The sequence below is a fragment of the Trachurus trachurus genome (genome assembly GCF_905171665.1).
Source record: "Trachurus trachurus genome assembly, chromosome: 17".
Taxonomy (NCBI): domain Eukaryota; kingdom Metazoa; phylum Chordata; class Actinopteri; order Carangiformes; family Carangidae; genus Trachurus; species Trachurus trachurus.
The window spans coordinates 20,699,198-20,714,910 of NC_139900.1; the positions used below are offsets into that span (position 1 = coordinate 20,699,198).

A 15,713-nucleotide genomic window follows, 5' to 3' on the forward strand; every position below is an offset into this window, starting at 1 on the left:
TTGTTGATGTTCCTGTCGTCTTTAAAGCAGCACATTGAGGTCCTTTTACATGTGTGTCTGTGTGTAGATTGTGCACAAAGTTGTCACTCAGCAGAAGGATTTTAAAAAACTTAATTTACTTCCTGGAATTTGCAGTGGATAAAAAAAAGGTCCATCTTTACCTCCGAAAATAAAAGTCAAGTCAAGTTAATTTTATTTATATAACACATCTAATTCAACAGGTGGTGACTTAATGTGCATTGAGGTGCACATTGTTGTTTCTGGCTGGTGAAATAAATTCACACTCCAAGGCTACAGCTACGTGCCAGAGCAAACTCACTGCTCTTCACACAATCCACGAAGAGATGTGTTGATATATGGAGACAACGCTGCAGAGCGAAGCAGAATCAGACATTATTTTCCATATCAGGACTCTTTTGAGTGCACTGCGTGTACTGTAGGCTTCCATGGCCACCACTGTGCAGGATTAAAGATTAGCCGTGTTCCAATCGACATTTATTTGCTGCTGTGGTTGCACTAATATACTGTAAACTACACATTGATTTATATTATTTAAACCGTTTAAACATGAACCATGAGATGTCCTTTGCACCATTGGCCCCTGGTCTTTAAAGGAGACATATTATGCCCATTTTCACAAATTAAAATAGTTCCCAGGTGTCTTAAAGACATGTCTGTGACATGCTTTGGTCAAAATACTCCAAGGATCAAACATCACAGCTTTTTTCATCCTCTCACAACAGCCCTGTTCAGAACGGCTGGTTTCAGAGCCTGTCCCTTTAAATGCAAATGAGCCACTGCTTGCCCCACCCCACCCCTTCTACTGGTACCAGGTAGGGGTGGTATTATGCAAATTTGAAAACTAATACTAATATGTCCCCTTTAAATTAGGGTTCAGGCCAAGGACCCCATAAGTGATGGAGAGATGGAGCAGGGACCCCCTACTTTGTTGTGTAAAAATTGTGTATTATATTAAACTGGGTCTAGTGCCATGTGCATCTTGCTATTGTGCATTTACTCAGCAATTGAAATAAAATACAGTTTCATACTATATATTCATGGCCTTGCCACTGCCATTTCTAAACAACCCTTGTTAATTGATACCAATGCCAATATCAACAATATCTTCCAACTGCATGAAAATCATGTATACAAGCTATTCGAATTGATGTTTTTTATGCTAACATATTTATATTTATATTTGATGACCTCCCTGCAGTACGTCTGTGGACCCCCATTAAAGACGTCTGGTTTAGAGCATTTAAGAGTGTTAAATGTGTATGATAAGAAAATATTATACAATTTTTTGGCTTTGGTCATTTTAAGGGATGTGTTGATAATAAGAAAAAGTGGAGAGAAAAAAACAGCTCTAGCACTAGCTCTGTTGTTATAAGCATTTGCAACTAACTTTAACTTCAACAACAACTTATTTTGCAGATGCAGCTACTTTCTTGCAGACAGTGTCAAGCCATTACAATAACTGTACATATCCTGCATAAGCACAATATTGCTCTCGGGCAACAAGCAGAAAAATGTAAAAATAAGAAACAAATATAAAAGCAATCAGATAAGCCTCATAGGGAGTTAATTCAAATGATGTATATAGTTTATTTGTTTGTCTTACATCATTGTAAAAGTAATTTACCATGTCTTAGCTCCACATTTCTACTCAGTTTAGTTATTTAATCTAAAAGCTTTCATTTACAGCTTTGCGTTCAATTTGTCCCACTAAATGAGACAGGGGCCCACAGCCTGATGCATTTGACTTCAAGAACAAAATTCAGGGACTTAATCCATTGATGCGAAGTGAAGAAGTATCGATCATGTTCATTAGAGAGGGCATCTTTTGGTTCTTCTGCTGTGTTTACCAGGTTCCCCAGCAGCACAAAATGAACTGCACAATGACTGAAACCAAATCTGTATAATTCAATTATTTTCAATTTCCAAAAACCAAACTGAAACCGAGCTTAACGCTTCTCCCCCGAGGAAAGAGACACACTAATCACCACGTGAGTCAGCTGCTCGTCATGCACTGGCGTGTGAGGAAAATCCAACATTAGAACACAGATTCAGAGATTCAGTCTTTCCCTCCCTGCTTTGTTCTTTCACTTACGTGTGCGCACACCTCCCTCAGCTTTATGCTGTTTATGTTTCTCTTCATCTCTCCCCATTCTGCTTTTCCCTGCCTCTCTGTGTGTGTTTGAACCCAGTTGGTGTTTAAGACCGGTGGTAATGTGCTCAGCAGTCGGTGCTTCCTTTGTTTCATCCCTTTATGAAACAGAGAGGTTAACATATCAAAAAGACTGCAAAGACCCTCTGTGTGCATGTGTGTGTGTGGCGATACAGTATGTGACCCACATTTGTGTTCTGCTGTTGGTCAGTACACACAAACACATGCACGGTGTGGCCAGCAGGCGAGTGTTTCCTGCTGCGCGGGCTGTTGCCTCCTGACTGTTTCCATCACAGAGCCACAGGCCTGTTTCTGCCCCACTGCTTTATTCACGCTCAGCTCGCTATGTGTCTGACGCTGTCAACCACACAAGACTGAGTGTTGAAGTTGGTCATTAAAGGGCACCCATTTGGCTCCCCACCAGGCACAAAAGGGCTCAATTCAGTGTCGGCGAGCTTAATAAATCATGATTAGGTATCTGAAATGAGCACATTATTTCGTAAATACTGACCACGGAGAGACATTTTGTATTTTCCTCCCTGTGCAGAGAAGCTGAGCTGTGACAACAACCAAGCTAAGTGAGATGAGACCTCAGTATCTGCGGTCCTACCCAGCTTAATAATCATAGACACTGAGGGGGTCCTGACAAAGAAGCCAATCAAAGAACCCCCCCAACCCCTTCACATGGTCGGTGGTATACGATTTACAGATGTCAACTAAACGGCTCACATGCAGACAGTCAGCAGGTGCTACAATTTACAGATGCATCCCAAATCATCAGGGGCCCCATATGTGGAGATATGGGCCACACAAGTGGACTTTATAGTGCCTTTAATGGAGGTTTAGAGGGGGGTTGTAATAGCTGTCGTTGAAAAATGTGCCAATATAAGGGGCCATATGGGCCCATTTTCACCTTGAGGGTCACCCAACAGTTGCCAGGGTTTTTCCCCCCCCCCGATGGTTTTGCCTCTCATCATCGGCCTCCTGATTTCAGTCGACCTCCAAGTCTTTAAAGGAGACATATTATTCCCCTTTTTCACAAATTTAAATAGTTCCCAGGTGTCTTAAAGACATGTCTGTGACATGCTTTGGTCAAAATCCCCCAAGGATCAAACATCACAGCTCTGTTCATCCTCTCAAAACAGCCCTGTTCAGAACGGCTGGTTTCAGTGCCTGTCTCTTTAAATGCAAATTAATCACTGTTTGCCCCGCCCCCACCCCCTCTACTGGTACCAGGTAGGGGTGGTATTATGCAAATTCTAAAACTCATTACATCATTGCCAGACATCCGAGGGAACAGCTCGTAAAACCACATGGATTTTAACTTCAAGATTGAAAAAAAAAAAAAGAAATATCTAGTTAAAATATTTCTATTTATAATGCCCCTTGTGTATATTCACATTCTCCTTGTATACGGTGTTTTGTATACTGATGGACTCTATTTATTGTATTGTTCATATATATTTGCTTGTGCTGTATTGTTAAATTATGATGTCCCTGCAGGTGAGGGCTCTGATTGGCCCACATGGTCCTTGGGGGGTATTTAACCTGCCTCCTCTACTCACACCATGAGATAACCTGACGAAGGTCCAAGGGACCAAAACGTTGTGCTCTCATTAAAACGACTATGCAGGTTAAGACAGTGTGCGGGAGCCTTCTTTGATCTATGCAGTGAGCCTGAAAATCAAAGATTTTTTTGTCAATTCTCACATTTTGGGGGCCGGAAGGTAAGACAAATACCCCAAAATATGTTAACGAGCCTTCAAAAAGTGATATTTCCTTAATAATATGTCCCCTTTAAACTCATCTGATTCATGACATGAGTCTGGCCCCAACTGCAGTAGATCTTGGCTTAAACACCAGTCATTGCAGGAATTAGACATGGCCTTATCAAAGAAAGGAAAATATACAATTTCCGTAGATGACATTAGGGTATTAGTTACCTACCCCAGCCGAGAATCAAAAAAAAAAAAAAAAAAGAAAAGAACATACATGCTAATTAATTAGAATTATATGACATTTGTACAAATTGAGTGATTCCTAACAATACCTCTCATGAGTTGGAGGGGGATTTCACAGACAACGGACATGAGAGAAGATGAAAGGGAGATGAGGAGGAAAGTGCAGACATCACGTCCTCATCCGCTGACGGTTCTCGAGCTTGTTTAAGGCTGTAGCAGCTGATGTAACTAGTGCCCCGACGAGATAAAAGGATTTAACGGATTAGGGTTAGCCCAGGAAAATGTAGCTAACATGTATTCCATCTCCATTACCCCTTATTAAAAGCTAATGAGAACAGCCAATTTTGCTGGAGCTCTGTGGAAAGTTAATGTAGGGAGAAGCCTGCCGGCATCCTACATAATAATCAGATATCAGCATTAGTAAAGGTCACGGGGGTACAGTAGGAAACACCAAGAGCAGTGCTTTACATGTGTTGTTGGAGTCAAATGTTGTCGTCACAGTGTTTAGTGCTGGATTCTTGTTCTATGCCACACATACAAAACAGCTGTTCCCAGCACATGGACTCATAAATATATTTATCTATCACTCATAAATCTACTGTTCTATCCTGTACTCTATCATTAATGATCGCTCATCAGACTAAAAATTATGTTTCATACTATTCCATGGTTGCACTGCAATTATTATGGTTATTTCACATTGTACATCACTAGCAAGGTTATTTTTTGTTGAATAATAAGAACATAATAAGCTAAAACAAAATCTAGTCTTTTTCATTTCATTCTGGCCTGGAGCCCGTGTTGTCAGGCCTCCGCTAGCTTTGTTTCTCTGCCGTCGCCATTGTTGTCATACAGATTGAGTGGAAGTGCGCCAGTGGTCTGGAGGAATACTTGGAGTAGGAATGCATTGGCTAACAATGCAAAAGTGCTTTGTTGTTGTGGGTACAGCGAGGGAGACAGCAATCAAATCAAAAAGGGAAAAAAAAGAGAAAAAAGAACAAACAATCCAAGAAATTTAGGAATCCATTTACAAGATAGAAGCACAAAGAGGAATCCAATGAATCTCTGATTGCGAGGAAGGGATATGAGAGGCCTTACATCCGAGTGAGTCATCAGAAATGATGGCTCGTCCTGCCATTACAAGCTCCTAAAGTGATGAGTGAATTCATTCAGCGTGAACTGCCAGAACGTCTGTTGGACCGGTAACTTAGTAACAACTTTATATCAAACAGTAAGCAGCTGATGAGAGGAAACAGAAGTGCACATCGACCTGTCATTAAAGACACTTCTGGCTGTTTACATGGCAACCAGAGAGTCACAATCAACCCGGAAAACAAGTCGCAAAAAAACAAATGCTCCTTGCAGCACAGGTGCTGCCTACTGGAATATGATATTCCAGTCATTTAAATAATCAGTTAATGAGAGCATTGGCCAGTTGCAACAATTATTATTAACAAACTATTATTATTACATTTGTTCCTCTAAAATAATATGAATAAAGCAAGGTCCTTGCTTTAAATCCTTAATATGGGTGTCCTCGACTAAGGATTTTCATAGTCAAATCTGATTCAGCAGATTTTACCTTTAGTTGACTAATCATCGAATCATGTTGTTTTTTCCCTCATTGATTCATGACCTCATTTGTGTCTTTTCCCGTTCCGGAGAAAAAAATACTAAAACACCCAAGTAAACACATTTAATTCTTCAGTTGGCATAAGATAACAACAACAGGACATTATCCATCCATGTTCTTCCTGATCACTCATTAGGCTGCATGCACGACATCACCGTCTCTCTTTTGTAGACGGTGCAGCGGTGATGAGCAAGCTTATGCCATGAGTTAAAGGGATAGATGAACATTTTGGCAAGTAGGCTCATTGTCATTCTCTCTGTCTCGTAACGTTCCGTTATTATCTCATAGCGTGGTGAATGTGCAGGTCACAACTTGTCCACCAGAGCGTTTTGGAGTTGTTGGATTGTGTGTTGGAAACCAAGAAATCCCATTAGCCTCCGTAGCGTAGCTCTGAGCAGCTTGCGGCTCTGCTCTGCCGTTCTAAAAATATCTTGCACCGACAATTAAAGGTAACGAACCTACTGCTATGACTATAGGGATTATGGTAATCTGCCAAAATGTTGAACTATCCCTTTAATGAGTGTGTATGGAGAATGAAAATGTGAAGTCTGTGATATGTACATCAGTGCTTGTAGCCGGTCCAGAGGTCGAGTGTCACAGCACCATGGATAGCGCTGTTTTTTTGTGTGTGGTGTGTGTGTGTGTACATACAAGTGCTGCGCGATTGATAGACAGAGAATGTGTCACTTGTTATTATCTGATTATAAGAAAAGAAAGAAAGTCTATGTTAAATCAGTTGTTCAGCAGTCGTGAGCACTCCCATATAGTCAGAATGGTACAAGGTTGATAGTGGAATCAGACCTCTCTGAATCGAATCAACAAATTGCCGTCTATCAGGGATCACACCTAATCCTTAATATCTATTAAATTAAATTTTGAAAGGTAACATCACTCTTCCAAACGAAGTCCCACAAGGTCTAAACCTTATGATAAGACCCTCCCTAAGACTAATAATCATTATTAGAGGAAAGTAAAACAAATGCCAGGAATCCTTTCAACATCTTGGTCCAGCTGCTAAAGAGCGATAGCTCTATTGACACAGGTTTAGTATTAATGACCTTGTGAGCCTCTTTAATGAGGAGATTCTAACTATTAAAGAGCAAATTCCTCACCTCCTGCCCTCAATCGGCTCCGATTGATCATTAAACACAGAAAACTTGGAAAAAGCTGTAAACCTGACATTTAGACAGTTTTTCTCCTTTTAACCTCCTCAAACTCACTTCACTGATTCCTAAACCTTCAACCTGTTATCACCTCTTCTTTAGATATTTTCAGTCCAATTCTCATCACTTTAATATAAATACAACCTCTTCTTATAAAGCTTATATTTGATCCAGGTGTTTTATACTGTATTTGTATCAACATTCTCATCAGTTGTGTGAGCTTTTACACATTAATGATGAATCACAAGATTAGACAAAGAGTTTCACAAGATATCTATAAATATCTTCATTAAAGACTCCTTAATAATCAATTGTTATGCAGATGATACTTGCACTTGTCAGTGAAGACAAATAAAGACAGACATTTTTTGCCGTTAGACTCAGACACAACTGAAGTCTGGCCCTGAACGCCTCAGAAACTCAACATCTAATGATATAATTACTGTAGATGTTGTTGCCCTGGCCTCCAGCACCGCTGTAAGGAATCTCAGAGTTATCTTTGATCAGTATCTGTCCTTTAACTCCCACATATAAACAACTCCACCACTGCCTTTTCTCAATTACATATCGTTGCAAAACTCAGACACATCCTGCCTCAAGAAGACACAGAACAAACTGTGATGCTGTTGCTACTTTTTTGCCAGGTTATTGCAAACCCTTACTATCAGACTGGACGAACAACTAAAGGCAGTTGATCATATGTTGGCTTCTCCTTCGTGGATACCTGGAAACTCCAGGATAGAATGTGCTGCCGGAATACAGGCATATTGTTGTTCTGTCAGAGCTGGCTCAGATGCCTGACAAAACAACACACACAAAGGCTGGCAAATAATATTTATTAACACAACTTTACAATAACAAAGTCCAACCTATATCTGTGATCAAGCAGGACTTAGGAATGGCTGGGCCAGTTACCTGTTAACAATTTACAGCAGTAACAATGCATTAATCACACTGATAATCAATAGAATATATATTATAGGTCTCATTGCCATGCTCCATCCGGCAGGGGGACTGCCAATGGAAATTAGCCTATTGGCTATAATTGCGTGCATTTACATTTTATCTTTTTAAAATGTTCATTAATGTACACTGTCCCTCTCGAACAAATAAAGGAAAAAGAAAGAAAGAAAGAAAAAGAAAGAACATCTTGGTTTCCATCATCAAACTCATCAAATACACAATCCAACAACTCCAAAATGCTCTCATGGACAAGTTGTGACGTGCACATTCACCACGCTATGAGATAATAATGGAACGTTACGAAACAGAGTTGTTTTTGGGGCAATTGCAGAGATTGCTTGCGGAAAAACTGCCCCTTTTACATGAATTTCCCTCTAAAACAACTCTGTCTCGTAACGTTCCGTTATTATCTCATAGCGTGGTGAATGTGCAGGTCACAACTTGTCCACGAGAGTGTTTTGGAGTTGTTGGATTGTGTATTTGATGAGTTTGATGAGGGAAACCAAGAAATCCCAATAGCTTCCGTAGCGTAGCTCTGAGCAGCTCGCGGCTCTGCTTTGCCATTCTAAAAACAGCTTGCACCAACAATTAAAGGTAACAAACCTACTCATAAGATTATAGGGATTATGGCAATGGGCAAATTTGCCAAAATGTTGAACTATCCCTTTAAAGTGACTGAAAGCCAGTGGTAGAGCAAGAGAGTAGATGCAGGGTGAAGGTCACATGTCACCATAAATGACCAACTGTACTGGCCCAACACCCCAAAATGTCAGGTTTGAGGGGAAACTGGACCCAAATGCAGACCAGGAAACTGGTATAGTGCAACAAAAAAATAATTTAATTTTTAACTCACAGGGAAATATACAGGCATTGGCATAACTCACAGGGAAATGTACAGGCATTGGCAACAGGCATTCGACGCAGACGATCCAACAGACTCAAAGGGAGAACACTAAGGTTAAGACTAAAGGCAAAGGAGCCCTAGACTAGCCATCCGCCAAGATATTATCTTGCCCGTTAATGTGACGAATATCCAAATCATAGCCCTGCAAAAAACAAAAACCATCTGACCAGCCTCTGGTTTGGGGATCTGATTTGGTCTGTGCAAACCACTAGAGGTGCCGTTCCTCCCACGTACACCTCAAAGTGCTGCAAGGCCAATGCTTCTGCCTCTTTCTCAATAACAGAATAGTTAGCCTCATGTTGATTAAACATCCCCCCCCCCCCCCCCCCCCCCCCCCTACCCCAGAGTAGGACAGCTATCTATGTTTACGAAAGAAGGCTTAATAAAGCTTGTACATTTTGCTGGCACAGGCTCGCTTTGACCCATTCACTGGCTTTGCCGATATTGACTGCCGGGGGGCCCTTCCCATGATGCACTGAGCTCCTGTCTCCCTCTCCATCTGTATATTCATATCTCATTACTTCATGGTGCTAACTCTTCACCCTCTCTCTCCCGCTCCTGTGTGGTTTCTCTCTGCTCTCCGTCTGTCTATTTTCTGTAGTTGCAGGCCACCTACTTCCCCCACGATCCTTCTCAACACCCACTGTTATCATTATTAGTCCTTGTCTCTTAATTATCTGTAGTCCAATATGAAAGTTGTCTGACCCGCTGCTTTTATGGCCCAATCCAAGCAAATCAAACTGCTTGGTTGAGATTGAGAGTGTGCGATGAAAAAAAAAAAGTACGTGCCAAAAGTTAGGATTTCTGTCTCAAAGAAAGAGACAGACATCAGGATGAGTCAGCCATGTTGCCTTCTCTGAGATCACTGAGAGTGTCCTGCAGCTAAAAGCAGAGTCATACGACAATCTGCCCCACTTATGTCATGGAAACTTCACCTGTCATTTCACACCGCACTCTCACTTTATTTGTAAGTGATGCTGTCGTTTCCATTTGATTCAAGCCTGGGCAGAGGGAAGACAGCGGAATGGGGAGGAAGAGGGAGAGAGAGAGGAAAAGACTGTCATTTGGTATTTCTAAAAGAAAAAAAAAAGAAAACCTCAAGTTTGAGACTCCACGTATAGCAGGACGTGGTCAGCTAAAATACTCAATTTTCTATGAGAAAGTGTTCTGTGATAGAGACATTTTGTCGTACATCCCGCTGTCATGGTGACCAGAGAGGCAGCAGGGGACTGCGGCTAAGAGTATAAGTGACTGTATGACTGTGAACCAGCCCATCACATATCCTCACATCCCTGGCTGACTTGATCTGGATGAATAATACTTAACAAAAGACAGACAGCCAAGAGAGAGAAAGTGAGACGGAGCCGCTATGATTCATTCCAGAGTGTTCCGTGTGTCTTTAGAAACAGTCACAGTTGACTCCTACAGTGGTCAAGGAACAAAAGAAAAAAGTAATACCATAGATAATTAAAACATTTAATTTTCAGGCAAGTTCACATCTCTGACAGTACAAATGGCTGTGTCAACTTTCAAGGCCACGAGCAATGAGAATCTATTTTTAAAGAGCTCATAGGAGGGAAGGAGGGAGGGAGGGAGGGAGGGAGGGAGGGGAAGTGAACGACAAGTGAAAGAAAAAAGAAAAAAAAATCTGAATATATATATTCCAGGTTGAGGAAATGGAAATTCAAACTGCAGCCTCAGCGGATACAGGGTATATCTATCACATTTGGTATTAAATTTGGAATAATGATAATGGTGACAGGGGCCAATGTGAACTCTGGACCAAGTGCAGGTCTCCAATGCATCATTTATAGACCACACAGCGAACAGCCTATACACACACACACACACACGCAAAGCTCTACACTTCTCCAGCAGTGAAAATAAAGAGAATTTCTAAGTCCTGCCTCAAGATATTAAGTAGTTTTGTTTGTGGATGATCTTCATATCATGTTAGTGTAATTTCATGCTGCATTTGGGGACAGACAAACCTTAACGTGGGGTTGGGCATGGTCGGCATGCAGCTACATGAGGCGGGTGCGGGGGTGGGGGGGTGCGGGGGGCAGCAGCTGATTTATCAGCTGCTGCCTTTAAATGCAGTAGTGTGCTACACCTGTGATAGCCACACACACATACACACACACACACACGAGGAAACCGTCACACCAGCAGCTTATCGGAGACAGTTTGGCTCGAGGTGCACATTAGAAAGATGAATATTTATGTTGGATGTGTGTGTGAGCAGTGTACATAATGAAGACGTTGTAAATGAGCAGATTGTCTGGTGAGATTTTGTGTTGTGTTTGGTCATTTACACTGATTCTATTGATAAAGCAGCGCTGACTTTAATGACTTTGATGTTTCCTGTAATTTGTCAGATCTTACAGTCATATAATTGTCTAAATCAACATCTCAGCGCATCAGTTAAAGGGATATTTCAACATTTTGGCAAATTCACCTAAGGTTCATTGTCGGTGCAAGCTGTTTTTAGATCGGCGGGGCAGAGACGCGGGCTCTGCACGGCGCACGGTATTTTTGCCTTTCCCTCATCAAACTCATCAAATACACAGTCCAACAACAACTCCAAAACGCTCTCGTGGATAATAATGGGGTGGTTTTTGACTACATTCCAGACATGGCTGCTCGGCAGAGTGTCTTCAAAAGCAAGTAGTTCTGAGTATTTCCTTCACGCGTCGTAATGTTACATAATTATACATTATTTTTTTAATGGCGTGGTGAATGTGCAGGTCACAACTTGTCCACGAGAGTGTTTTGGAGTTGTTGGATTGTGTATTTAGTTTGATGAGGGAAACATGGAAATACCATGCGCCTCCGTTGCATTAGCTGAGCAGCTCACGTCTCTGCCCCGCCCATCTAAAAACAGCTTGCTCCGGAAATTAAAGGTAATGAACCTACTCCTAAAATTATAGGGATTATGGCAATAGGCAAATTTACAATATTTGTTGAAATATCCCTTTAGGGAATCAAAGGTGAGAGCTGAATCACGAGACATGTTTCAGACATGTTACATTATGACAAGTTGTGATTACTTCTCTGTAAGTAGTGGAGGCGTGAGTTTCCTGCTCCATCTCAACTCACTAGATCATCATAGAAAGAAACAGTAAAAAGCTTTGAGGGATAGAAGAGAAATGTGGGAGAATGTACAACAGCTATATCTCTCTGTTCTCTGCCTGTCACTCAAAATGAACAACAGCTCTTCTTTTATCTATTCACAGATTACATGGAGTGTATTTAAAGGTTTGGGCTTTAATCTGCCAGACACAATGCATTTAGCATTCCCTCTGATCCCTGTTTAGTTGCTCTTTAAAGAGTCCAACTCGCAGAACACAGTTTTTATTTAGTTAAATTAGGAAGGACCACATGAATCCCAGCTGCACTATGAGCTTCCTGTAAAATCAATTCACACCCAAAGTAAAGATGCAAAATCAGTTCGAAACAGCTCATTTCTAATTAATTAGCTCATTAAATCTGCACACCAGGGCTGTTTAATGAAAAAGGAGCGTACTCAAAGCTGCTGGAATTCACTAAATGCAAAGAAAAGTTTGAGGTCTTCCTGCCTTTAATCTCCTCTGAGAAAACGTGCATCATGGGAGGAGGGGAAATATTTCTGTTTTTACTCCAACAACACACAAATCAACAGTGTTATACACAGAATTAGATTTCACCCATCCTGCAAATTTTAATACAACAAACTGTGTTATGAGTAAAAGTGATACGGAGCATGTTTTCATTACATGCTCTAACACACTGAGCTCCTTGGTTGAGACTGTTGGTTTAGGAGTTAGTGCTGCATTATTAGAAATGAGATCAGCATGGAAATTTCATATATTTTATTGAATGATATTTTTCTGTGATACTTGAAGTCAGTATGTGGCTGCTCCACATCAAATCATAACCCATGTCAATAGAGGCCTGTACATTGTACAAAAAAATAATAAGAATAAAAAAGAATTATTAAGCAAGGATATAATATGTAAGGATGGATGAATGGAGAGAGTGTAATAAAATAGAGCTTGACATTTGCATTATTTAGTGAAACTGCTGAAACTAAATCTATGACACTCCATCTAAAACACACTGTTCTCTAATGCTTAATGAAGTTTCTTGTGTCTTTGGGTACATTAATCAACTTGGATTATATGTTATTAAATTATAATGAGAATGTACGTATATGCACACAACTTCTCTATCTTCTAAAACTTGTAATTCGCTCCATATGCTGCTGAGGGATTTGAGGGAGTCCTTGAAAATGATGAAAGATGCATCGCTGATGACCGGCCCACCTGACTGACTCAAACAGTGCAACCACTGAGAGAACCACAGTCTTGGAAAGAGTCCATGTCCCAAGGTGCTGTGCTGTGCTGATGGGTGTAATATACTCTGAGTCCAAGCTACAGTGTCCCTACAGACCAAGGTGTTAGGCCTGTGTGATGTGCTTTTTAAATAATTCAAAAGGTTTTGCAGTAATTTCATTAAAGCAAGTACAAAATATCACAGCATAAAAGTCTCAAGTAAAGTATTTAGTAAAGATAAAGAAGTGTTGTGTTTGTTTACTTAGGTCAACTTCTAGTGCCAGTGGAGCAATTTATTGGAATGTATTTGTTTGTTGAGTTATTTGCCTATTTGATAATGCACATAGTGAGCAGTGGTATGGAATATAGAGTGTAGCAAAAATACTAATTTACATCTGTAGTCCCTGGGAAATACATCCAGTTTTATTCAAGTTTATTGTTGAAACATGAATTTCCTCTATTTGATGTGATTATTTTCTCTAAAACGTGTCATATTTGTATGTAAATAAAACCTCAAAGTTAATTTAACATAACATTTCATATTCTAATCTTCAGAATGCAGAAGAACTTCAAAACATGAGCACCTGACTTTAAAAGAAAAAAAAAAGGATAATTTAATTAACTTACGTTAAACCAGTTGACATAAAAGGTTTTGTTTTTTGAGTGTAATTTCAACAGAAATTGTCATAACTAAAAGAGTTTGATGTGAACTGTTGTGTAGAGGAGCTGTTTATAGACTGAACGCGTAGGCGCAAAGCTCTCACCTGTAAATCTTGTATCTGGTAGAAAATCCCTGCTGGAACCTCTCTCTGAACTCGGTGTACTCCGGACATCTGTGGAAAGGTCCCTTCTCTGACAGCAGCCAGTCCAGCTGTCCTCCACTCTGCCTCGCGCTGAAGCCCCACGACGTGGAGCTGGGAGGGGACGAGGAGGACGAGGATGAGGATGAGGAGGAGGATGAGGAGGAGGAGGAGGAGGAGGAAGATGCCAGGGAACCGTGGAGCGCCTTCCCAGCGTGTCCCCCGCCGCCCACTTGCTCAGCTCGGGTCGGCCACGGCTGCCATAGTAACACCCACGGCAACCATAGGAGCATCAAGTAGGACGTCGACCATCTAGCAAGACAGGCGGAGCCATGGGAGCACCTCTCTCTTTTCATTGGCCAAGGAGTTGCCATGGTCCCGGTGGTGATGTACTAGGGCACCTGGGACCGGCATTTCTTCTGACAGTCACCTCTCACTGGCCTGAAGAACCAAACACAGAAAACATTTGGTTTTAGTCACAAGTCTCGGTGAATAGAGGCTGAAACACTTTACTACATGAAAGAATTCAAAACTCATGTAGTTTGTCGTTGACAGATGCACTGCCAACCTCACATTGTCACGCAGTCCAGAATTATGAAGGCAGCATGAAGTGGTATTTATCAAGTTAACATCATTCACAGCAGCGTGATTGTTTTCATGTCTGCTCTGAATGTGCACATGAAAGGTATTGTCTGCATGTCACAGGCACTTGTAATTATTGTAATAAAACCTTGAACATTAACTGAAAGCAGAAATCAGAGGGATGGCGCTTTTGTTCCTCCAAAAGAAATTCTGTCACCGGAGAAATCACATTTTACTGATGAGGGCCCTGCGTACAGTTTGTTAAAAAAAAAAAGTGAATTTTAAAACATTTTAGGAAAGAAAAAAAAAGCTGAATGCATGCAGTGTGGTTTAGAAGTATTGTGTCTGTTGGCCAAACGACAAATTAGTGTAAAACTCTGCAAACCAGGGTTGGCACCGCTTCCCCAGTTCCTTGGGAGCCCCAGAAGCCGCACTGTGTCTGTGACAACTGCTTTGTGGCAAGTTGATTTGATGGAAACTTAATTCCTTTTTTTAAGGGGGGGGGACTGGCAATCAACTGCTTTTGGGGCCCATAGCTCCTCTTCCAACTATTCAACCTTCTGAGCATCTAATACAGAGCTTTTCCTCTCTGTAAGTGTGTTTGTGTGTGTATTATACATCATATTACATATTTCCTCTGAGGACAACCTTTTTGAGTGCATGTGCGGTTCTTGTGGTTAAAGACATTTTGGCAAATTCGCCTATTGCCATAATCCCTATAGTCATAGTAGCAGGTTCAGTACCTTTAATTGTCGGTGCAAGCTGTTTTTAGATTGGCAGGGCAGAGATGCAAGCTCTGCACGGTGCATGGTATTTTCACCTTTCCCTCATCAAACTCATTAAATACGCAATCCAACATCTCCAAAACGCTCCTGTGGATAATGATGGAATGGTTTTCAAGGCAAATGCACGGCCGGAACTACATTCCAGACACGGCTTCTGGGCGGAGTGATTTCAAAACTGCAAGTAGTTCCGATTATTTGCTTCCTGTCATAATGTTACATAATGTTACATGATTATTTCATAGCGTGGCGAATGTGCAGGTCACAACTTGTCCATGTGAGCATTTTGTAGTTGTTGGATTGTGTATTTGATGAGTTTGATATGAGACAGGGGACCTGTACCATTCACCTCCATTGTGTTCGCTGAGCAGCTTGCTTCTCTGCCCTGCGGATCTCAAAATAACATGCACCGATAATTAAAGGTAATGAACCTGCTCCAATG

General features: G+C 41.1%; 1 protein-coding gene across 1 annotated transcript in view; it reads right to left on the minus strand.

Moving 5' to 3' along the window:
- The window catches only part of brinp2 (bone morphogenetic protein/retinoic acid inducible neural-specific 2), a gene marked incomplete at both ends in the record, with an annotated part of 170,097 nt that extends 155,816 nt beyond the window's left edge, over positions 1–14,281 (minus strand). Inside the window, one exon of the mRNA XM_083991619.1 lies at positions 13,872–14,281. Coding sequence (XP_083847745.1) covers positions 13,872–14,281 — 410 coding nt within the window. The remainder of the gene's footprint in view (positions 1–13,871) is intronic.
- Between the last annotated feature and the right edge of the window lie 1,432 nt (positions 14,282–15,713).